At 45.4% G+C, this 25243-nt stretch overlaps 1 protein-coding gene across 9 annotated transcripts in view; it reads left to right on the top strand.

Annotated features, from left to right (window-relative positions):
• Positions 1-25243, top strand: part of cadps2 (Ca++-dependent secretion activator 2) — a 454296-nt gene that overhangs the window by 387018 nt on the left and 42035 nt on the right. For 5 of the 9 annotated variants that reach the window (XM_078416921.1, XM_078416919.1, XM_078416918.1 and 2 more), the window contains 5 exons: positions 2972-3119; positions 6994-7014; positions 10363-10437; positions 13603-13686; positions 15609-15641. In XM_078416921.1, the coding sequence (XP_078273047.1) occupies positions 2972-3119; positions 6994-7014; positions 10363-10437; positions 13603-13686; positions 15609-15641 (361 nt within the window). The remainder of the gene's footprint in view (positions 1-2971; positions 3120-6993; positions 7015-10362; positions 10438-13602; positions 13687-15608; positions 15642-25243) is intronic. The other 4 variants (XM_078416922.1, XM_078416924.1, XM_078416923.1 and 1 more) reach the window with 1 other exon arrangement.

The following is a 25243-nucleotide window of genomic DNA, read 5'->3' as shown; positions in this document are numbered from 1 at the left end:
ATGAATATTATTATTATTATTATTATTATTATTATACCATCTCTATAGGATCACCCCTTTCCCTCTTGCACTTCAAGGAATAAAGTCCTAGCTTGCCTAATCTCTCCTCATAGCTCAGGCCCTTGAGCCTTGGCAACATCCTTGTAAACCTTCTCTGCACCCTTTCCAGCTTAATGGTGGCTTTGTGCAGGTGCAAAGCGCTTCACCCTACATCTGCCTGATTCTTCCACTCTCTAACTTATCATCTAACCTCCCCAATATCCCCCACCACCACATAAGATGCTGTTGAGCGATAACATTTTACCTCCCTGGTTTGTATTGTAAAGGGAGGAAACGATATTGCCAGAATTTTTTTTTCTCCAAAAGTGCAGCTTAAAACAAATAAACTTTTGTGAGGAAGACCATTGATGTAGACTTGGTGATCGTTTCACTGAACACCTACGCGATCTCCCAGTTGCCAAACATTTTAACTCCCTTTCCTGTTCCCATTCTGACCTTTCTGTCCTGGGCCTCCTCCACTGTCAGGGTGAGGCCACACACAAAATGGAGGAACAGCACCTCTTATTTTGATTGGGCCTTTTACAACCCAGTGGTATGAACGTTGATTTCTCTCATTTCCAGCAACTCCTGCATTATTTTCCCCTCTCCTCCTCTCCCCCCCCCCCCCTAGTCAGTCACCCCACTAGTTCCACTGTGTACGAAAGAACTGCAGATGCTGGTTTAAATCGAAGATAGACACAAAATGCTGGAGTAACTCAACGGGACAGGCAGCATCTCTGGAGAGAAGGAATGGGTGATGTTTCGGGTCGAGACCCTTCTTCAGACTGATCTACTAGTTCCATTGATGTTCTCTAGTTCCACTGTTCACATCCTAGTATCCCGTTCCTTAGCACATCTTCCCCAGGCCAACAGCGGCCATTATGGATTCTACCCTTTCGTTGCCGCCCCTGTTTTGTTCCGGCCTTATTCATCTTTCAGTCTGAAGAAGGGTCCTGACCCCGAAACGTCACCTACTCACGTTCCCCAGAGATGCTGCCTGCGCCTCTGAGTTACTCCAGCATTCTGTGTCTATCTTTGATGTGAACCAAGCCAGGTATTATAAAGTCAATTGGAGACTTTCTTCTCTCCCCTCAGACATGACTACAAAAGGGAAATCTTGTCTCTCGGGAATATAATCCTTTCAGTTGCAATTCCCATAGATGTACTTAAGGAATGGTTGCATGAGAGTGACAACATAATGAAAGCCTTAGGCTTCTGAAGCTTGGTTACGTGTATATAAAAAGGTGTTTGTTTCTGTTTTATTGGATTACTAAACTCCCGTGACAGCTCAGAGGGTTAATCCGTGAAGCACAGACTTTTTTTGGTTTAGAAGGGAGACCATGTGGTTCATGACGTCTATACTTCTGGATTCAGTTTTAGTTGCAGAGATACAGCACGGAAACAGGCCCTTCAGCCCACAGAGCCCGCGCCGACCAGCGATCCCCGCTCACTGATTAGTACGGCTGTCAGGGGTTATGGGGAGAAGGCAAGAGAATGGGGTTGAGAGGGAAAGACAGACAGGCCCACGCTTGAAAGGCAGAGTAGACTTGATGGGCTGAATGGCCCAATTCTGCTACTATCACGTATAAACGCACTAACGCTATCCTACACACACAATGGGGACAATTTACATTTATACCAAGCCAATTAACCTACAAACCTGTGCGTCTTTGGAGTTTGGGACGAAACCGAAGATCTCGGCGGAAACCCACACAGTCACGGGGAGAACGTACAAACTCCGTACATTCAGCACCCGTAGTCAGGGTCGAACCTGGGTCTCTGGCGCTGTGAGGCAGCAACTCTACCGTTGCGCCACCGTGCCACCCTAAAGGATCCTTTTTGGTGAGTCCCACTTACCAACTCCCACCCACAGTCTTGTAGGTTATGGCTCATCAAGTTCTCATCAAGACACATACCCTATAACACCCACGTCACACCACTATACAACCCACCCACATCACAATGGACATCACATTGCAGCTCCTGCACATCCAACCACAGCACAAGCCACCCCCACACTGAGAAGCAACACACACCATCCCTCAACACATCACACTGCAAATCACTCAATACCACAAGCCTAAGGTAGATACATAAAGCTGGAGTGACTCAGCGAGACAGGCAGCGTCCCTGGAGGGAAGGAGAATGGGTGACGTTTGGGGTCGAGACCCTTCGTCAGGCTGGGATTGATTTGCAATTGAAGCATCGAGTCATGCAACATGGAAACAGGTGCTTTTGTCCAACTCATCCAAACCTACCAAAATGCTCCATTTGCCTGCGTTCCGCCCATATTCCTCCAAACCTTCCCTGTCCATGAACCTGTCTTTTAAATATTTTATAATTCCTGCCTCAATTACCTCCTCTGGCAGCTCGTTCTGTATGCCCACCACCCACAGCGTGGAAAAAGTTGCTCCTCAGGCTCCTAGTAAATCTTGTTCCTCTCACCTTAAATAAACCTCTGGTCCTCGATTTCCCTGCCCTGAGTAAAAGACTCTTTTAGGGCAGCACGGTGGCGCAGCGGTAGAGTTGCTGCCTTACAATGCAGCGCCGGTGACCCGGGTTCGATCCCGACTACGGGCGCCATCTATACGGACTTTGTACGTTCTCCCCGTGACCTGCGTGGGTTTTCTCCGAGATCTTCAGTTTCCTCCCACACTCCAAAGACGTACAGGTTTGTAGGTTAATTGGCTTGGTAAATGTAAAAATTGTCCCTAGTGGGTGTAGGATAGTGTTAATGTGCGAGGACCGCTGGTCGGCGCGGACCCGGTGGGCCGTAAGGGCCTGTTTCCGCGCTGTATCTCGAAACTAAACTAAACTAAACTCTGTGCATTCGTCATTATCTGCTCTTTGGTTTTGAGTGGCCTTGCATCAAATCTTACAGAGATATCAGTCATCCCTGAATAACCACGCTCTCTTTGTTTCCATCCAACAGAACAAGAGTTGCGTTTGAAGTCAAGATGCAAAAGCTAAGCAAATCAACAGACTTGCGCATCCCTTCTCCTGTCTGCACAATGTTCAACGTGCTTGTGGATGCAAAGAAACAATCGACAAAACTCTGCATTTTGGAAGGAGCGCAAGAGGTAGGCCTATGTTGTAGGTTATCATTTCAATTACAACTTGTGCTTTCCACTCTGTTGTTCTTGCGAGTGTTTGCTGCCACTGGCATTCCATCCCATCTGTCTGCTCTCACTCGCATCCAAATGTTGCGCAAATACGACGATTTAAAAATAACTCCAATTACAACATGGCTCTAGTATGCTCCTCCTCTCAATAAGATCTTGGCTGGTCTGGCTCTCTCCTCAACTCTGCGTCCTCACTATAGAGTCATACAGCGTGGAAACAGGCCCCTCGGCCCAACTTGCCCACGCCGACCAACATGCCCCATCTACACTAGTCCCACTTGCCTGTGTTTGGTCCATATCCCTCCAAACCTATCCTATCCATGCACCTGTCTAAAGGTTTCTTAAACGCTGCAATAGTAACTGAATCAACTCCGGCAGCTCATTCCATACACCCACTATCCTTTGTGTAAAAAAAGTTATCCCTCAGGTTCCTATTAAATCTTTTCCCCCCTCACCTTAATGTCATCTGGTCCTCGATTCCCCAACTCTGGGTAAAAGAATCTGTGCATTTACCCGATCGATTCCTCTCATGATTTTATACACCTTTATATGATGACCCCCCTCATCCTCCTGCGCTCCAAGAGGTTATCTCTGATAACCTTTCAACTACTTGTCAAGACTCTATTTACTTTTGCCTTACAAATATTCAAAGACGCTGTTTATGCCTTCTCTTGTGGACGATAGTTTCAAAGACACACGGAGAAAAGACTCTCAGAGGAAAAAAAATAGCTTCAACTCTTTCTTAAAAAAGATATCCTTTACATTCAAACAATAACCCCGAGTTTTAGATTCTCTCTCAAGAGGAAATATCTTCTCCATGTTTAACCTGTCAACATTTCTTTCATTGTTCTGGACAGGACAGGGAAATAAAACACTCTTGACTCTTGACTCTTGAACTCTCAGGATCTTGTATGTTTGGTCATCACCTCTCAGACCTCGAAAATCCAGTGGAACCAAGTCTAGCATTTCCAATCTTTCCTCATAAGATAGCCTGCACATTCCAGCTATTAGTGCAGTACCTTTTCTTCTACACTGCTGCCTAAATAAAGGAACCATTACTGCCCTCTGTAATACAGGCAGAACCTCAACTCCTCCCCTTTCCTTCACACCACCTCCCTTACTTTCTCCTCCCCCTCCCTCCTCCCCTCCCCATATGCCCCACCTGGACTCACACCTATTTCTCCCCTCCCCCTCCACCCACATTCCTACCTCCAGCTTCACAATTTGCAACTCTTCAATCCTTTTGTCTAACACCTTCTGTTCTTTTTATCTCTGGTCTTTGTTCAATTATCTGCCTATTGATCCTCCCCCCCCCCCCCCTCATTGCCTGTGTTCACCTATTACCTGCCATGTTTTGTCCTGCCCCTCCTCTCTTCCAGCTTTCTCCTCCCACCATCCCCCCCACCCCCCCCTCACCAAGGGGGGTGACAAAGCTCCCGACCCAAAACATCACAATAAAACACTGTTAACTCTTAACTCTTGACGTCTCAGGATCTTGTATGTTTGGCCATCACCTCTCAGAGTTCGAAAACCCAGTGGAAGCAAGTCTAGCTTTTCCTACCTTTCCTCATAAGACCTATCCATGTTCTCATCTGACCCGCTGATTTTTAAATGACTACACCAACCTTGGCGCATTGAGTGAGGCTATTAACTTGCTTCCAACATTGAGACCAATTCTCTTGCCTCCTTCTCCAATTGCTACTTCAGCTTGTTTCAGCAACATCTGGGACCAACAGATTTCAACCAGTTGGGATATTGAATCTCTGTGGCTACTTCTTCCCCTCACTGATCCAATGCATCCACAGCTATAAATTCCACTCAATTTATCGGTGATAGCGTGGATGTGGAGAGAAGGTTTCCAGTAGTGGGTGAGTCTAGGACCAGACGGCATAGCCTCAGAATGAAAGAACGTACCTTTAGAATGGAGATGAGGAGGAATTTCTTTAGCCATTGGCTACGGCACTGATAGAGTCACAGTTCCCTTCAGTGGATGGGATGGCTCGGTGGCACAGCGGGAGAGTTGCTGCCTTACATACCAGAGGTCCGGGTTCGATCTTGACTACGGGTGCTTGTCTGTACGGAGTTTATACGTTCTCCCCGTGACCTGCGTGGGTTTTCTCCGGGAACTCCGGTTTCCTCCCGCACTCCGAAGACGTACAGGTTTGGAGGTTAATTGGCTTGGTATAATTGCGAATTGTCACTAGTGTGTGCGGGATAGTGTTAGTGTGCGGGGATCGCTGGTCAGCACGGATTCGGTGGGCTGAAGGGCCTGCTTCTGCGCTGTACCACTAAACTAAGCTAAACTAACCTAACCGCCAGCACTAATGTGAATGACTGCTCAATTCTCCTATTAGACCTGGAGTCCTAATGTCAATTAAATCTGGGACACCAGAGGCTGGCCATGTTGCAATCTTGAGCAAAATACAAAGTGATGGTGAAACTCTGCGGATCAGGCAGCATCTGTGGTGGGACGTTCCACCAACTATCTGCCCTTCACTCCATCAGTCCAATGAAGGTTGCCAATTGGAAATGTGGTCTGTCAATCGTCCCTCCACAGATGCTGCCTAGTCAATTGAGTTACCTCCGGCAATTTTTTTTTCGGTCAATTAAATCTGGTTGGTTTGCACATAATATTCAATAAGTATCGAAGATAGACACAAAATGCTGGAGTAACTCAGCATCTCTGGATAGAAGGAATGGCTGACGTTTCGGGTCGAGACCCTTCCTCGGGCTGAGTCAGGGGAGGGGGGATATACAGAGATAAGACACAGATAAGGACGTGTAAGGTGTGAAAACAAGACAAAGGGGGTGGAGATCAAGGACAATCAAGGACAAGGATCATTGTTAGCTGGAGAAGGTAACAACAAAGCAAACGGATAAAATGTAAATGAGGACAGTCAGGCTAGTCGGAGAACTGGGAAGGGGGGAGGGATGGATGGAGAGGGAAGGCAAGGGTTACTTGGTAGAGAAATCAATATTCAATACAATACAATACAATATATCTTTATTGTCATTGTACAGGGGTACAACGAGATTGGGAATGCGCCTCCCATACGATGCAATAAATTAATTAGCTAGTCAGTATTAATTTAAACAACCCAATGAAACAAATTGTAACAGTTTCAAAACAGAATAAAGTGCAAGTAGATCTGTGCCGGATCACTGTGCGATGTGACCATCCGGCTCAGCAGGACCGGTTCATAGCAGCTATGGCCCTGGGGATGAAGCTGTTCCTGAGTCTGGAGGTGCGGGCGTAGAAGGCCTTGTATCGTCTGCCCGATGGTAGGAGTCCATACCGCTGGGGTGTAAGCTGCCCAAGCGAAATGTGAGGTGTTGTTCCTCCAATTGGTATAAACTTGAATAAGTAACAAATGCTCAGCAAGTGCCAATGGATATATCAATGCACAATGTTATTCAATCCAAAAAGTGCCGGGGCAATGGCAACAGTGGAACATGGATCCCAGCACAAGAGTAATCCACACTGCTTATCTTTAATGTGCCCGAAGGAACTGCAGATGCTTCCCCTTATATTTAACATTGTTGGGGAGAAAAGGGGAGAGCAATTGTTCGTTTCCATGGCACAAAAAACGAAACATAATTTGTTTTTGTTGCTTATCCCTTGTTGTGTTGGTCTGAATATGTTCCGTAAAATGTTTTCATCTCTTTGCACTTTTAAGTTCATCATTTACGAATAGTGCATTTTATTTATTAAGACGAACACCCACCTGATTTGCAGATTGACTTGAATTTTCTTTTTGAATTTTTTATAATTTTCATTTTGCTTTTCTCTGTGTCCTGGTTTGTTTTCTCCATTTGTGTTTCCCATCACCAGTTCCAGAGTAGTGACCAATGGGTAAGTGCCATCTTTTATCATTCACGTCATATATATCCATTCTTGTGAAACTTGCTCCTTAAAGAAATACATGCGTTAGCTCATTAATGAATGAACGAATGAATGAATGAATGACTACTTAATTGTCACATGTGACAAAGTCACAGTCAAATTCTTTGTTTCGCACACCCAAGGTAAGACCCTGAAGAGGGTTCTCGACCCGAAACGTCACCCATTCCTTCCCTCCAGAGTTACTCCAGCATTTGGTGTCTACCTTCAGTATGCAAAGTGTCACCACATAAAGGGCGCTGACAAAGTTACAAAGTACACCCTGCCAGGTCCTCCTTTGTTTATCCCCTCCCTCATGGTGATCCCCCCCCCCATGCCAGGTCCCTCCTTTGTTCCAATGGTGGGAACTCCAGCTTCGAAAGGTGCTTTGTGTTTCTGATAAGATGATGTGGAAATGTTTCACCCCCAAGGAAAGTTCATAATAATTGGCTTCCACGGAAACCATAGGACAAAGATACTGTAGCATAAACACTCATTGTTGTTTGACCCTGATTTCTATCATTTTGTAACCAATTAAGACTATGTACCCGTCAATGGGTATTTTTAAAGCAGAAATTGATGGGTTCTTGATTAGTAAGGGCATCATATGTCACGGGGAGAAGGCATGAGAATGGGGTTGAAAGGAAAAAATAGGTCAGCCGTGACCAAATGGCGGAGCAGGCTCGATGGGTCGAATGGCCTAATTCTTCTCCTGTGTAAAACTTGCAGAATAAGATAAATTCAACATTTTATAACTGCATTTTATTATCATATTTAAAGGGCCTAGATAGAGTGGATATGGAGAGGGTGTTTCCAGTAGTGGGAAGAGGCTGGGACCAGATGGCACAGCCTCAGAATAAAAGGACGTATCTTTAGAATGGAGATGAGGAGGAATTTCTTTAGCCAGAGGGTGGTGAATATGTGGAATTCATTGCCACGGACAGCTGTGGAGGCCAAGTCATGGGGTGCTTTTATAGTAGAGATTGATAGGTTCTTGATTGTTATGGGTGAATAAGGACACAAGGAGAAGGCAGGAGAATGGGGTGAGCCAAAGGGCTTGTTTCCATGCTGCATCTCTAAAACTAAAACCACATTTCCAGGGTGTTACAAATAGATATGGAAATAGACAGTTGAAGCAAACATCAAACCGAGATTACTAGTAGTGTATAGTTTAGTTTAGAGATACAGCACGGAAACAGGCCCTTCGACCCACCAAGACCATGCTGACCAGCGATCCCCGCGCATTAACACCACCCGATACACACTCGGGACAATTTACAATTATACCCCGGCAATTAACCTACAAACCTGTACGTCTTTGGAGTGTGGGAGGCAACCAAAGATCTCAGAGAAAATCCACGCAGTCACGGGGCGAACGTACAAACTCCGTACAGACAGCGCCCGTAGTCAGGATCGAACCTGGGTCTCTGGCGCCGTAATGCAGCAACTCTACCGCTGTTTTACCGCATGTGCAGGTGAACATTTTCTCTACTTGCAAAAATTCAAAATGCATAAGTTTAAAACTAGTCAGATATCACGGCATTGCTTGCGAAGCTTCCTCTGCACTTAGCCTCAAAATAGATTGTCCAGATCTGTGGTCTCACATTGTAAATGTTGTACGGGAAGAAGAGGAAACAAGATTCCCCTTTTATAGAAGGGAAGGTTGGGTGGTTGTGTTTCAGTCGGCATGGTGGCGCAGCGGTAGAGTTGCTGCCTCAGAGCTGCGGTAAGATTGTGAACTGTACCTCGTGTGTGTCGGATAGTGTTAGTGTATGGGGATCACGGGCTGGCGCGGACCCGGTGGGCCGAAGGGCCTGTTTCCGCACTGTATCTCTAAACTAAACTAAGCAGTCTAGATTTGGCACAAAGTACTGGAGTAATTCAGTGGGACGGGCAGCATTCTTGGAGGCAGGGAGTGTGTGACGTGAGTCTAGATTTGGCCATAGGGCAGCAGCATGTCTTTAAAAACTGGGTATAGGTCTGTGCTTTTGGAATGTAAACTACAACAAAGGCAACAACTAGCATTTGTATTATGCTCCAAGTGTAAAAGAAACATCTCTCAGTTCTCAACAAGGCAGAAAAGTGGACACAAGCCTTGAAAAGGAGGTATTAGCCAGCGAGGAATCAAAGGCACAAACTAAATGAAAGGTTCTTAGGCGGCTTTTGAAGGAAGGAAGGGAAGGGTTTGCGGAGTGGGGGGTAGAAAGGCAAACTGGTTTTTGGGGAGAAAATTGCAGAGGATAGATTCTTACTGTTGAATGAGCAAACTTTGATTTGACCGCAGAGAGTTGGAAATACACAGTTAAGTAGAGATGACTTCTGAGTAGCTGACCAATGTGTATGTATAAGGTACTGACTGCTCTTAATTGTTTTGAATCACGAGACATAAGGAGTGAAGATGAAGTTAAATGGTAGATTGAGTTTTTCAATGTCCCCACTCGTGAAAAGCATTCACAATCTGACGCTGTAACATTCTTCAGCTTTTGGCATGTTAGCGTTTAGAAACAAAATTCACTCCAAATTATCGGTGCATCAGAGGGACAATGATGCTACTGTTGGTAACAAAAGATGGAGGCTTTTAGATTAGTTATTATTAATAATAACAATTTGAAGTCTGTCCGCTCACAAAGACGATCGTAGTTCTCGGGCAATGCTTTAATTCGTCGTTAATGTATCACCTGCTAATTTGTTTCTGTCTGGTCAGCAGAAGAAGAAAAAATTAATTTCATCTTAAACTATATTTTTTTGTCAGCGAGAATTCAGTGAACCCAAGTGAACTGCTGTTTGCTATCTGAATACACGGCCCCTTATGCATCGGGGTCTCCGGTTTTTTTTTTTTCACAGAGCAGCTTAAATGACTTATGAATGAGAGTTGTCAGACATAAAATGTTGCATTAATTGAATCTTCTCCAAGCCTTTCACTCACCCAACTACACGGGTCGTCTTTAGAAAAAAAAAGCACATGGCAGTCCTAATTGCAATGAAGCCGACAAAAAAAGTATCCTTCACATTCCTGTGCCTGAATAAGGTCTACAACTCAATTCACTCAAATAATAGACCTATTAGCTGCTTAATGCCACAGTGTACATGGGAAGCTTTCTGGCGCTGATTGTAAAACAGCATTGGATGTGGAGATAGTGTTCAAGGTTTTCCATTTGAAGTTCTCCCCAATTATAGTTTTTAATTGTGTTTGATGTGATACAAGACATTGTTTTCACCGCCCCCCCCCCCCACCCCAACCCCCCCCCCCTCCCCCTCCACCCCCCCCTTCTTCGCTCGGCCGAGTTGCAAGACGTCATTGTCCTTTTTTTAAAATTACAGCAGCAGTATCATTCAAAGATCGACCATTTGATTGAAGACACCTTCAAAGAAATGATTTCACTTCTGGTTTCAAAGGTAAGAAATGGCTGGAGCACCTTGCCAACGTTGGCATTGAGTGTGAAGAAACGCTCCTTTGCACTGTCACACCCAATATAGACGAAGGTGCTGAGAGTTTCTATCTATAAGATAATGTGCATTCATCTAATGGTTTAAATCATGAGCATGTCGAGCCTCTAGATTATACACATTTCTGCCTGGTAACTACTCTGTCAAGAACTGAACATTTCTCTGTTTCTTATTCCGAAAGCCAAACGGAAACCACAATGTTATACAAATCCTGGGGTTACTTGATCTGAATTGGTACGGCACGGTGGCGCAGCGGTAGAGTTGCTGCCTCACTGTGACAGAGACCCGGGTTTGATCCTGATTACCGGTCCTATCCGTACGGAGTTTGTACGTTCTCCCCGTGACCGTGTGGGTTTTCTCCGGGTGCTCCGGTTCCCTCCCACACTCCAAAGACGTTCAGGTTTGTAGGTTAATTGGCTTTGGTTAAAAATATAAATTGTCCCTAGTGTGTAGGAAAGCGCTAGTGTACGGGCTGATCGTTGGTCGGTGTGGACAGCCAGTAAAGTCTGATCAAAGATAGTCGTAGGTGAGGTAGATAGTGGTCAGAGAGTTTTCAGTCAGAGAGTTGTGAATCTGTGGAATTCTCTGCCTCAGAAGGCAGTGGAGGCCAATTCTCTGAATGCATTCAAGAGAGAGCTGGATAGAGCTCTTAAGGATAGTGGAGTCAGGGGGTATGGGGAGAAGGCAGGAACGGGGTACTGATTGAGAATGATCAGCCATGATCACATTGAATGGCGGTGCTGGCTCGAAGGGCCGAATGGCCTCCTCCTGCACCTATTGTCTATTGTGGTTCAGGACTGCTATATAGTTGTGGTAGGATGATTCAGTTGCCTGATAACAGCTGGGAAGAAACTGTCCCTGAATCTGGAGGTGTGTGTTTTTACACTTCTGTACCTTTTGCCCGATGGGAGAGGGGAGACGAGGGAGTGGCCAGGGTGAGACTGGTCGTTCATTATGCTGCTGGCCTTGCCGAGTCAGCGTCAGGAATAAATGGAGTCAATGGAAGGGAGGATGGTTTGTGTGATGGTGTGGGCTGCGTCCACAATTTGCTGCAATGTCTTGCGGTCCTGGATGGAGCTGATCCCAAACCAAGCTGTGGTGCATCCTGACAAAATACTACCCAGGCAGCCGCTTCCTCTGAACATTATAATGATTGAATTATTAAAACATCAAAACTTGCATCAACAATATATTCACCTTAACAACGTTACTTATTACTGGCCACTGCCTAGACTGACACACAAAGAAAAGAACATTTACGTAAGTTAATCAAGAATTGTTGGTAGAAACAGAACTACACCTCCTCAACGACACAAATACTAAACAATTTCCCTCTCACTATAACAGAAGTTATCGTAGATCTGGAACTTAGATTATGTCACAGTTGTACAAGATGTTGGCGAGGCCGCATTTGGAGGATTGTGCCCAATTTTGATCATCCTGCAATAGAAACATGGAAACATAGAAAACATAGAAAATAGGTGCAGGAGGAGGCCGTTTGGCCCTTCGAGCCAGCACTGCCATTTATTGTGATCATGGCTGATCATCCACAATCAGTAACCTGTGCCTGCCTTCTCCCCATATCCCTTGATTCCACTAGCCCCTAGAGCTCTATCTAACTCTTTTAAATTCACCCAGTGAATTGGCCTCTACTGCCTTCTGTGGCAGAGAATTCCACAAATTCATAACTCTCTGGGTGAAAAAGTTTCTTCTCACTTCAGTTTTAAATGGCCTCCCTTTTATTCTTAGACTGTGGCCCCTGGTGCTGGACTCCCCCAACATTGGGAACATTTTTCCTGCATCTAGCTTGTCTAGTCCTTTTATGATTTTATACGTCTCCATAAGATCCCCTCTCATCCTTCTAAACTCCAGTGAATACAAGCCCAGTCTTTCCAATCTTTCCTCATATGACAGTCCCTCCATCCCAGGGATTAACCTCGTGAATAGGAAGGATGTCATTAAGCTAGAAAGGGCGCGGAGAAGGTTCACGAGGATGTTGCCAGTTCTCGAAGGCCTATTGGGCGAAATTGGGCAAGCTAGGGGGTGATCTTTCAGAGGTGTATAAAATCACGAGGGAAATTGATGGGGTAAATGCGGTTTTGTTTTACCCAGGGTAGGGGAATCAAGAATCAGAGGGCATAGGTTTAATGTGAGAAGGAAGAGATTTGATAAGGACCTAAGGAGCAACTTTATCATTCAGAGGGCAGTGTATATATGGAATGAGCTGCCAGAGGAAGTAGTTGAGGCAGGTACGATAACAACATTTAAAATATACTTCACCAGTTTGATGGATAGAAAAGGTTTAGATGTAGACAAATGGGGACTAGCTTCATCAGCATGGACACGTTTACCAAAGGACCTGTTTCCTTGCTGTATGTCTCTCCATGATGTTCTTAAGATAGAGGTAAATCCTAAAATGCTTCTCAGAGAAGAGGAATGCCAATCCCTAAGAAAAGATGTGGGCAGGGTGTTGAGTTCTAAGGAGGACCATACAAACATTAGAGGGAGAGAGAAGGGATCATCGAGAGACGGAATTTGAGAGAAAGTAACAAATATTGACGGTACTCGGCCAATAGACAATAGACAATAGGTGCAGGAGGAGGCCATTCGGCCATTCGAGCCAGCACCGCCATTCAATGTGATCATGGCTGATCATTCTCAATCAGTACCCCGTTCCTGCCTTCTCCCCATACCCCCTGACTCCGCTATCCTTAAGAGCTCTATCTAGCTCTCTCTTGAATGCATTCAGAGAATTGGCCTCCACTGCCTTCTGAGGCAGAGAATTCCACAGATTCACAACTCTCTGACTGAAAAAGTTTTTCCTCATCTCAGTTCTAAATGGCCTACCCCTTATTCTTAAACTGTGGCCCCTTGTTCTGGCGAAAATAACTTGTAAGATTAATATTCAATTTTAATGTTCAGGATCATACTCCGCAGTCTATCCTTATTTGTAGCATTTTGCAACCAACTGAAATTATTAATTTAATCACTGCAGTTTATTCCCACCCACGCCACTGGCACATAAATGCATGGCGTGTGTATTTTCTGTGTTGGAAGAATCTGTTTGTAATTGCACTAAATTTCTTTATCTCGTCTCTCTCCTCCCCCACCAAGTTTGTCTTTGTGCTGGAAGGCGTCTTATCCAAGTTGTCACGATATGACGAAGGAACCTTCTTCTCTTCAATCCTATCGTTCACCGTAAGTAATCTGTGCATCCACCGTAAATATGTGCACTAACTGAATGAAAGAAAATAATTATTTCATGTCTTCCATGATCCCATGACTTAAAGTTTAGTGCCATAGTGAGACCCACCGGAAATTGGAGGAACAACACCTCATATTTCGCCTGGGCAGCTTGCAGCCCAGTGGTATGAACATTGACTTCTGATAGTTCCTCTGTCCCTCTCTTCCCCTCCCCCTTCCCAGATCTCCCTCTATCTTCCTGTCTCCACCTATATCCTTCCTTTGTCCCGCCCCCCTGACATCAGTCTGAAGAAGGGTCTCGACCCGAAACGTCGCCCATTCCTTCTCTCCCGAGATGCTGCCTGACCTGCTGAGTTACTCCAGCATTTTGTGAATAAATACCTTCGATTTGTACCAGCATCTGCAGTTATTTTCTTATAAACTTTAGAGGTACCACAGGGAGACAGCAGATACAGCAAGTGAATAGTGAGCGGCCTGGATAGAGTGGATGTGGAGATGATGGTTCCACTAGTGGGAGAGTCCAGGACCAGAGGTCATAGCCACAGAATTAAAGGGCGTTCCTTTAGAAAGGATATGAGGGGGAATTTCTTTAGTCAGAGGGTGGTGAACGTGTGGAATTCATTGCCACAGAAGGCTGTGGAGGCCAAGTCAATGGATATTTTTTATAAGGCGGAGATTGACAGATTCTTGATTAGTATGGGTGTCAGGGGTTATGGGGAGAAGGCAGGAGAATGGGGTTAGGAGGGAGAGATAGATCAGTCATGATTCAATGTCAGACTAGACTCGATGGGCCAAATGGCCTAATTCTGTTCCTACCACTTATGAGCTTATGGAAACAGGCCCTTCAGCCCACCGAGCGCACGCCAACCACCGATCACCCCGTACACCAACATTATCCAATAGACGTATTTTATAAATATAAGGAGCGGGGTTGGTGTATTTCCTGTATCTCACTCTCTCCCGAGAGGCTTGCATTACTTACAAGAGTGGTGCCATTCAACTTACAAGAGTGGTTCCCTAGTGAATATTGAATATGCCCTGCAGATAGGAACTACTTGCCAAGCTTTGTCCGCTCCAACCTCTTTTCCAGCTTCCCCCCTCCCTACTTAATGGACTCCACATGTTGCCTGTCCATTCCCTCCACAGATGCTGCCCGACCTGCTGAGTCCCTGTGTTTTGCTATTGATTCTGCTTGGGTAGTTTACAACCCAACGGTATGAACATTGAATTCTCCAATTTTAGGGAACTTCCTATCAAATAAGGATATGGAGTTCACAGTTCTGCTGCTGGGAGTTTGCAACAGATGCAACCTTACAGCCCAAGGTCTACACGAAAAGAGTTTAAGGAGTCAGCTGATTTTCACAAAGTAATTGTAAGCTTCTTTTCACTCTTGCCTGGGCAGCACGGTGGCGCAGCGGTTGAGGTGCCACCTTACAACGCCAGAGAACCAGGTTCGATCCTGACCACGGGTGCTGTCCGTATGGAGTTTGTACGTTCTCCCCGTGACCTACGTGGGTTTTCCCCGGGAGCTCCGGTTTCCTCCCACACTCCAAAGACGTACGGGTTTGTAGGCTAAATGGCTTTGGTAGAATTGTAAATTGTCCCTGTCTGTATGCAGGATGCTGGTTTAAACCAAAGATAGACACAAAACGTTGGAGTATCTCAGCGGGACAGGCAGCATCTCCCAGAGAGAAGCAATGGGCGACCTTTCGGGTCGAGACTCTTCGTCAGACTTTTTTCAGGGGTGGCGACCCTTCGTCAAATTGTCCCTAGTGTGTTTAGGATAGTGTTAGTGTGCGGGGATCGCAGGTAGGCGCAGATTTGTGCAGCCAAAGGGCCTGTTTCCACGCTGTATCTCTAAACTAAACTGTAAAAATTTAGACTGTGGCCAATTATTTGCTCTTTTCTGCCCAAAGGTGAAAGCCGCTGCCAAGTATGTCGATGTGCCTGTGAGTATTGCTCTCTTTACAATTTCACACTGGATTATTGATATTAAAGGAACATTAGTTAGACCTGTGTAGGAAGGAACTGCAGATGGTGGTTTAAACCGAAGATAGACACAAAGAGCTGGAGTAACTCAGCGGGACAGACAGCATCTCTGGACAGAAGGAATGGGTGGAGTTTCGGGTCGAGACCCTTCTTCAGACCGTGTATCCATAAGTAGATCACACCATCCCGAGCCGACTACCAGGAAACACCCTGGCCCAGGTAATTTGTGGCTGGCCCTGATTGATCCTGGACTTTTCTCGCCTCCAGCTCTTCACACCACCCCCCCCCCCCCCCCCCCCCCCCCCCACTCCCCCCTTACTTTCAGTCTGAAGATGGGTCCCGACCTGTGACATCACCCATCCTTTTCCTCCAGGGATGCTGCCTGACCCGCTGAGTTACTCCAGCACTTTGTGTCTATCCCCAACCCAAAGGAGAAGCCACCATGTCTTTGAACATAGATTGTGGCTTTGGTTGACTCATCACCACTCTCATGAGAAGAACATATCTGCAGTTCCAATTACCTTCGGTGGCGCAGCGATAGAGTTGCTGCCTCACAGCGCCAGGGACCCGGGTTCGATCCTGACTACGGGTGCTTGTCTGTGCAGAGTTTGTACGTTCTCCCGTGACCGCCTGGGATTTCTCCAAGATCTTCGGTTTCCTCCCACACTCCAAAGGCGTACAGTTTTGTAGGTTAATTGGCTTGGTACAAATGTTAAAAACTGTCCCTAGTATGTGTCGGATAGCATTAATGTGCGGGGATCGCTGGTTAGTGCGGACTCGGTGGGACGAAGGGCCTGTTTCGGCACTTTGTGTCTATCTTAAGTGCGGGCACTTTCATTTCTGTTCACAAAATCAGGACAGCAGAATTTGTCAATCACTTTCATTCAACAACGCATGGTTCCATAAGCTGACAAAAACTTGTTAATTTTCCTTGGTTACTGCTGAATTGACCAAGATCCAAGGCACCAAGATATCGTGTAAAGATTAATTGGTGAATGAGTGATGTTTTCATTATGTAGATGGTCGGGTGGATGTTTAGGAAGATGAGACAGAAGTGTAAAGATTGATATTGGTATACAGTCACAGTTGTATCACTTCCTGGAAGTCTGAAACGTTCACGGTATTTGTAATCTTACAATATGTTTGATCATATTCTAATAGTTGTTATTTATCTCACATGTTGTAAGAAACAAGTAGTTTTATTTTTTTTAATTACATCACACCCTGATTTCTTTGTCATTGAGAGATACAGCAGGGAAACAGGTCCTGCAGCTCACTAAGTCCTCACTGAACATCAATCACTTCTTTACACTAATTGCACACCAATCTTATATACATTTATTCTCAAGATAGACACAAAATGCTGGAGTAACTCAGCCAGACAGGTAGCATCTCTGGATAGAAGGACATATGATAGGCTGGATAGGTGACATGTTGGGTCGAGACCCTTCTTCAGACTCGACCCAAAATGTCACCCATTCCCTCGCTCCAGAGATGCTGCCTGTCCCACTGAATTACTCCAGCATTTTGTGCCTATCTTCAGTGTGAACCAGATCTGCAGTTCCTTCCTACACATTTATTCTCCACATTGTCATCAATCTCACTCTAATTCCACCACACACCTACGCAGAGGGGGTAGTTTACGGCTGCCAATTAACCCACCAACCTGCACGCCTTTGGGATTTCCTCAGGATTAGCCACATCCATGGGATAAAGTTCTAAGCAAAGGTAAACGATGGACGGAGGAGCATGGGAAAGGGTGAATATTCGCATTATTTCATCCGCAGAAGTCTGCTTCACAGAAGGAGGCGGAATTAATAACATGACTCATAAGGTCATAAGTTATCGGAGCAGTATTAGGCCATTCGGCCCATCAAGCCTACTCTGCCATTCAATCGTGGCTGATCTATCTTTCCCTCTCAACCCCATTCTCCTGCCTTCTCCTTGTAGCCTTTGACACCCGTGCTGATCAAGAATCTATCAATTTCCGCCTTTAAAATATCCATTGACTAGTCCTGCTCCGCCCTCTGTGGCAGTGAATTCCTCAGATTCTCCACCCTCTGACTAAAGAAATTCCTCCTCATCTCTTTTCTAAAGGTATGTCCTTTCATTCTGCGGCTGTGCCCTCTGGTCCTAGACTCTCCCACTACTGGAAACATCCCCTCCACATCCTCCCTACCCAGGCCTTTCACTGTTCAGTAAATTTCAATGAGCTCTCCGCATGATATCACCCACTAGATCACTTGCTAATCTGTGTCTATCTCTCCAGATGCTGACCGCAGGGGGTGGGTGGGATGGGGGGGGGGGGGGGGGGGGGGGTGGTAGCTGAAGGGCTGGGGTCGAGAAAAGAGCAAGACTAATCCGGGCCATAACCCCACCCCCTACTTTCAGTCTGAAGAAGGGTCCCGACCCGAAACGTCACACATTCTTTTTCTCCAGAGATAATGCCTGACCTGCTGAGTTACTCCAGCACCTTGTGTCTATCTTCGATATAAACCAGCATCTGCAGTTCTATGCTTCTACATTGTACTCTCATAACCTGACTCTGCTTAAGGCTAACCACCTGACTTTTAGGTGTCTCCATTTAAGGTTGGTGGTTGACTGGGCAACAGGCAAAGTCCATGGCATGAGATTGGCTCCACAACCAAGGTGGTTCAATGGGGCTCTTATTGTCACATGTGCGAAGTGCTAACACCGTGAAACATGTCCATACAAACAGTCCAGTTAGAGTAGGAAAAAAAACTGCAGATGCTGGTTTAAATCGAAGGTAGACACAAAATGCTGGAGTAACTCAGCAGGTCAAGCAGCATCTCTGGAGAGAAGGAATGGGCGACGTTTCGGGTCGAGACCCTTCTTCAGACTGATCTGAAGCTGCCTTCAGCTGCCTTCAGATGCTGCCTGACCCGCTGAGTTACTCCAGCATTTTGTGTCTACCAGTCCCGTAGAGTACTGCCTAACCCCCTGATCCTCGATTAGCAAGTGTACGGAAATAGTCTACTGAGCCCGCTTGCAATGGGCGCCATGTTTTGGCGCCATTTTGAAGTCCGCCCTCTAATTCTTATGAGCAGTGCGTGTTCCAGGTGAGTCCCGGGCCTCCAGCCATCCCCTTCCTTGGACGTGACGTCCCTCTCCTCGCCCGCCCACCTTTGTTCCCCAGGGGTGCCTCCCGCAGCCGACCTCGAGGGCGTGGTGGGCCAGATCCCGGTTCCCTCTCCCCTCTCCCCTCCTACCTGCCTCACTGCTGAATGTAGGAATGAACACTTCATTATCACATGTGATAAGTCACAGTGAAACTCTATGTCTTGCATACCCAAGGTATGCAAAGAGTCATCACATAAAGGGCAGTGACAAAGTTACAAAGTCTTTTACAAAGCAAGGTCCTCCTTTGTTCTCACCTCCCCTCCCACTCTCAGCATTCCCCCCCCCCCCCCCCCCCCTTGGCGGTCCCCCCCTCCCTCACAGCAGTTCGGTTCCCCCACTCCGGATACTCCTTTGTTCCCGGGGGCTCCCATGTGGCCCCGTGTTCCACCGCCATCGCCCTCAACGCCCATATTGCCCCTCGCATCCGTCATCGCTGGCACCGTCCACCCGGTCTGGTTGGTGCGTGGAACAATGAATCTGAACGAAACCTGCACACATATCTTGTCAGTAAATCTTCGTCGTAAGCATTTCCGCTCCCGTTCTCCCAACTTGTTTGCTCTCTTTGTTTGTTTGTGTGTGAGCTGCAAGCATGAACTGGTATTCGGAGCCTAATAATTAAGTGTGAGTATTACATTTCCCCAGAAGATTTTTTTTTCCCCCATAAAAGAAACTTGGATTCCATTCCATGACTAGTTCAGTTCCTTTTCGCTGGGGTTGTACTTATCTTTCATTTTGATATTGGACACAGTCGGACTGAAAGACTAGAGTTTTCTAAAAGCTTCCTCGTTCATTTGTGCCCCGTTCATGAAAACTATTTTGGAACATCTCAACACCTCGTCAGTGTCAAGCGCCCCGCGTCAGCTGGTTAAAGGTTTCTAATTACATGAACAATGTGCCCAATTTCCACACTCAGCGTGAGTCCTTGCGCAACCTGCACTCATCCCTTTTGCCAGATGACAGAATCGTGTCAGGGTATCGGAGTTTTGTACTGGGGGCTTCACAGCCCAGAATAAGGCAGGATGGAATCATTGAAATTACTGCCTTAAAGGCCGTACAGAAAGTATTCATCCACTTTTTTTCCACTGGTGCTATCCAATTCTACCCCCATCTCCCTTGTTTTTCTGTGTGGGAAGTTAACTGGTTTTAACCGAAGATAGACACAACTGAAAAGCTGGAGTAACTCAGCGGGACAGGCAGCATCTCTGGAGAGAAGTAGTGGGTGATGTTTCGGGACGAGATCCTTCTTCAGACTCGACCTGAAACATCACGCATTCCTTCTCTCCAGAGATGCTGCAATGTCCCGCTGAGTTACTCCAGCTTTTTGTCCCTTGCTTTTCTGTCTGTTTACGCTCTCTATTTTTAGAAAAGTGTTTCCTTTTGGCTTCAAGTGATATTATAATATCGGACGGCAGCAGTGGCATTTCAGAGGCTTTTGGACAGGCACATGGATATGGAGGGAGATGGGTCATTTGGGGTATCGTGAACAGCTTTGGGCACCATACCTGAGGAAGGATCTGCCGGCGTTAGGGAGAGTCCAGAGCAGGTTTACGAGAATCACCCCAGGAATTATTGGGTTAACATATGATGGGCTTTTGAAGATACCTCTAGTCGCTGGAGTTTAAGCGGATTAAAGAGGACCTCATTGAAACTTACTGAATAGCGAAAGACCTGGATTGAGTGGAAGTTTACACTAGTGGGAGAGTCTAGGACCAGAGGTCATAGCCTCACAATAAGAGGACGTACCTTTAGAAAAGAGATGAGGAGCAATTTTTTTGTCAGAGGGTGGTAAATCTGTGGAATTCATTGCCACAGAAGGCTAAGGAGGTCCAATCAGTGGATATTTTTAAGGCAGAGATTAACAGATTCCTGATTAGTACGGGTGTTAGCGGTTATGGGGAGAAGGCAGGAGAATGGGGTTGAGAGGGAAAGATAGATCAGCCATGATTGAATGGCGGAGTAGACTTGATATTTTAATTGCCGTCAGAAGACAGCAGAGAATAAATAATATGTAAAAATTGAGGACCCTTGAAATAAGTAAATTTAATGGCACATTCCAATATTACATACAGAATGCTTTGGCCTGTCTGTATTTGCACTTATTCTGCCATAATAATGTTTTTTTTTAATGATATTGGATTGGAATTCTTCTTTGACCCTTGCATTTGTATCTAAATGCAAGATGTGACACAAAGTGTTGGAGTAACTCACCGGTCAGGCAGCATCTGCGGAGAACATAGACAGGTGACGTTTCGGGTCTGAAGAAGGGTCCCGACCTGAAGCGTCACATTCCATAGATGCTGCCTGACCTGCTGAGTTACACCAGCAATTTTGTGCCCACTTTTGTAAACCACCATCTGCAGTTTCTTGTGTGACCCCCTGATTTGGATCTCCAAAGTTTAAGCTGTTCACAAAAGTTTATTACCGGCAGCTTCATTGTCACTTTTCCCTCAGCTAACAATGATCCACGCTACATTTTCCTTCATCCACATCCCCTTTGATCTCTCATTTTCACACCTTACCGTTCCATACCTCTGTTTCCCTCTCCCCTGACTCTCAGTCTGAAGAAGGGCCTCGACCCGTATGCGTCACCCATTCCTTCTCTCCTGAGACGCTGCCTGTTGTTACTCCAGCATTTTGTGTCTACCGTAGGAGTTTTTTTTTTACTTGCCTTTAATGAAATGAAAATTGATCTACTGCTAGTAACAATTCAATCTCTTGCAAAATAAAAATGAGATAATCCTGTTTGGATTTGTAAATGAACTCTTTCAAATTGTCGTCTGTGCCTGCAGGCAGGGATTGTCATGGTTCGAAAATATTGGACTGGTAGTTTCATGATTGTTAATTAGTATTAAATATTCATTCAGAAAAATGCAAGAGAATAAGAAACAATCATAAGCACTTCACTCGCGCTTTTGTGTCATTCTAATCTCTTTTGGGGTCTATTCTCAACAACGTTTTGCTTTTAATATGTTGCTGCATACCAAATGACCATGACATCTGTTTCATTCTGCCGGTAAAGTGTTCTGATCATTATTTTTCCAACATGCTGAATAGACCCTTAGAAAGTGCGAAAAAAAATCAACATTTTCCACAGGAGAATAACCCAGGCATTTCAATACTTGCGTCCTGAATAGGAAAAGGCAGGTTTTTCAATTTTCATAACTCACTCTTTAGAAATTTCTTCATTCGAGCTTTCATTTTTTTGTTTAAAAAACCACGTTTTATTTTTCTAGATTTCATTTTTGTTCCTATGGTTTGCAACGGCATAATGGATGATAAGTTCTAACAAAGTGCAATGCCTGCCTCTCTATTAGTGGATCCACTCTTTCACATCACGATCATATATTTATTGCCTGACATCTCCCCAGCTTTCTGCGTACATGCCAACCTGTTTCAGAGGGGGATAGCTGGCAATTACCACACTTGTTGACATGGGCAGAGGTGAATTTTTCCCACTCCTTCCCCAGCCTACAAAAGGCTAAAATTCAGGAGTTCACGAGTGGCAAATCTCCGGCGCTATCAATAAACCAGGAACTGCCAGTAAATAATCACCCCCTTCTTGATTTATAATCGGCAAATTACGATGTGGAGCAGTGAAATTTAGAACATAATAATCGAACAAGAAAGGTGCATTTTCTATTCCACGGCACTTCCTAGAAAATAAAGCCTTGACAAGGGTTAATCCTACAGTGTACTTTGACCTTCAGTGAGAGGTTAATCCATTAGTTCTCAAACTAAATCTGTTGCTGTGAAAAGGCTGCATAGTCCAGCTCACCTAACAGTAAACAGGCTGAAATACAGAGGCAGCACCTGTGGGATTAGGTTTAACAGCAGGAAGTGAGAGACTTTGCAGCATATAATTAAGTAGGAGATTTTTTTTTTTGTTCTTTTGGACCGTGTGTTCATCTGGTCAGGTTAACAAGTGATTAAACTTCACCAAAGCTGCTGAGGTCGACACCCAGAATTAGATTCACGCGAGTCTTTCTACCTGTGTTTAAAAAAAAAGCCATTCTTTCGCTTAAGAGAGAAAAAATAAAAGAAAACAAAACCTTTTCCCATCTGACTAACAAAAGTTCATTCATGCTGGCAGCCTATCCGCTGTGTTATTTAGACCCGTTTCCTAGTGACTACATCTATGAATGAGTTAATTACTAATTAATACCCGAGATTCACAGGTGTCGTTTAGAAGTGCTGAAACAATATATTGCGCAAAAAAAACCTTCATGTGTTTGGTCCAGTTACAGTGTGACTGGCATACGACTGGGCTTGTATTCACTGGAATTTAGACAGATGAGAGGGAATCTTAGAGAAACATACAACATTCTTAAGGGATTGGACAGGCTAGACGCAGGAAAAATGTTCCCCGATGTTTGCGGAGTCCAGAACCAGGATGTAAGGATAAGGGGCAGGCCATTTAAGTCAAGTCAAGTCAAGTCTACTTTATTTGTCACATACACATACAAGATGTGCAGTGAAATGAAAGTGACAACGCCTGCGGATTGTGCTAAAACTACAAACAGAATAGATTTTTTTTTTTTTAAAGACACAACACAAAAAATAAATTAATACAGTAAATTAGTCCCTGGTGATATAAGAGTTAACAGTCCTGATGGCCTGTGGGAAGAAACTCTGTCTCATCCTCTCTGTTTTCACAGCGTGACAGCGGAGGCGTTTGCCTGACCGTAGCAGCTGGAACAGTCCGTTACTGGGGTGGTAGGGGTCCCCCATAATGTTGCTGGCTCTGGATCTGCACCTCCTGATGTATAGGTCCTGCAGGGGGGGAGTGTGCAGTTCCCATAGTGCGTTCAGCCGCACGCACTACTCTCTGCAGAGCCTTCCTGTCCTGGGCAGAGCTGTTCCCAAACCAGATTGAGATGTTGCCGGACAAGATGCTTTCTACAGCCCCAGAGTAGAAGCACTGAAGGATCCTCAGAGAGACTCTGAATTTCCTCAGCTGTCTGAGGTGGTAAAGGCGCTGCCTTGCCTTACTCACCAGTGCGGCAATGTGTGTTGTCCATGTCAGATCCTCTGTGATGTGGACTCCCAGGTATTTAAAGCCTAATTCCACTCCTGTCATTTATGAACTTATGAATATTAGTTGCTGAAAGTATTCCCAACCCAAAGAATCACAAAGAAAAGGCGAACTAATCATGGCTGTTCCACACACCAGCTCTGAGCGCTAACGGAATCATTGCCCCTCTTCCAACTACCAAAATAGCCAATCTTCTCATACATCCCACACTGAGAACAAGAGTTTCATATCAGCAATATGGAGTCAGTCATGGCTTGGAAACAGGCCCTTCGGCCCAACTTGCCCACACCGGGCAACATGTCCCAGCTACACTCGTCCAACCTGCCTGCAGTGGGTCCATATCCCTCCAAACCTGTCCTATCCATGTACCAAATTAATATAACAGCATTTAACAGTTTACCAATACAACAGCATTTTTGGGGGTAAACCAGCATCTGCAGTTCCTTGTGTCAACGGCGATATATAACAATGTTGCTGACCAACTGCGAGAATATTACCCAACTTCGTGTGTTTTTTTTTTCTGTAGGAAGGAACTGCAGATGTTGGTTTACACCGAAGATAGACACAAAATGCTGGAGAAACTCAGGGGGACGGGCAACATCTCTGGTGAAAAGGAATGGGCGACGTTTCGGGTCTGAAGAAGGATCTCAACCTGAAACCTCACCTATCCCTTCTCTCCAGAGATGCTGCCTGACCCGCTGAGTTACTTCAGCTTTTTGTGTCTATCTTCATGTCTTTCCTCATCTTTTTGGTTTTGTCTGAAATAGGTCTCCTTGTGTCAAAGCAGTTTCTCCTTCAGGTCAGGACCCAAAACACCCATTTATCTTCACTTATTCATGTCTGCTCATCGTCTCGTTCAACGTTTGGAATCTCAGTTATTTGAAATAAAACTGATATTAGATAAGGAAAAGCATCATAAATTAGAAGGTGTAGAATGTGACGTCGAGATTGCATCCACTATCATAGACTCATAGAGACATACAGAATGGAAACAGGCCCTTCAGCCCAACTTGCCCATGCCAACCAACGTGTCCTATCTACACTGGTCCCAACTTCACTAGTGTAGTCCCTACACTAGTGAATCTTCTCTGTACGCTTTCCGGCTTGACAACATCTTTCCTATAACATCATCTAAACAAAGAATGAATATTCGGCAGGTCCTCCTTAATGCAGGTCATAGAGTCATAGAGCAAAACAGCGTGGAAACAGGTCCTTCAGTCCAACTTGCCCACACTGGCCAACATGTCCCAGCTACACTAGACCCACCTCCCTGCGTTTGGTCCATATCCCTGCAAACCTGTCCTATCCATGTACCTGTCTAACTGTGTCTTAAACGTTGGGTTAGTCCGAGCCTCAACTACCTCCTCTGGCAGCTTGTTCCATACCCCA

Source organism: Rhinoraja longicauda, chromosome 20, assembly GCF_053455715.1.
Source record: "Rhinoraja longicauda isolate Sanriku21f chromosome 20, sRhiLon1.1, whole genome shotgun sequence".
Classification (NCBI taxonomy): Eukaryota; Metazoa; Chordata; class Chondrichthyes; order Rajiformes; family Arhynchobatidae; genus Rhinoraja; species Rhinoraja longicauda.
Note: the sequence above shows the minus strand (reverse complement) of the source record. Positions and strands in the feature narration are given on the sequence as shown.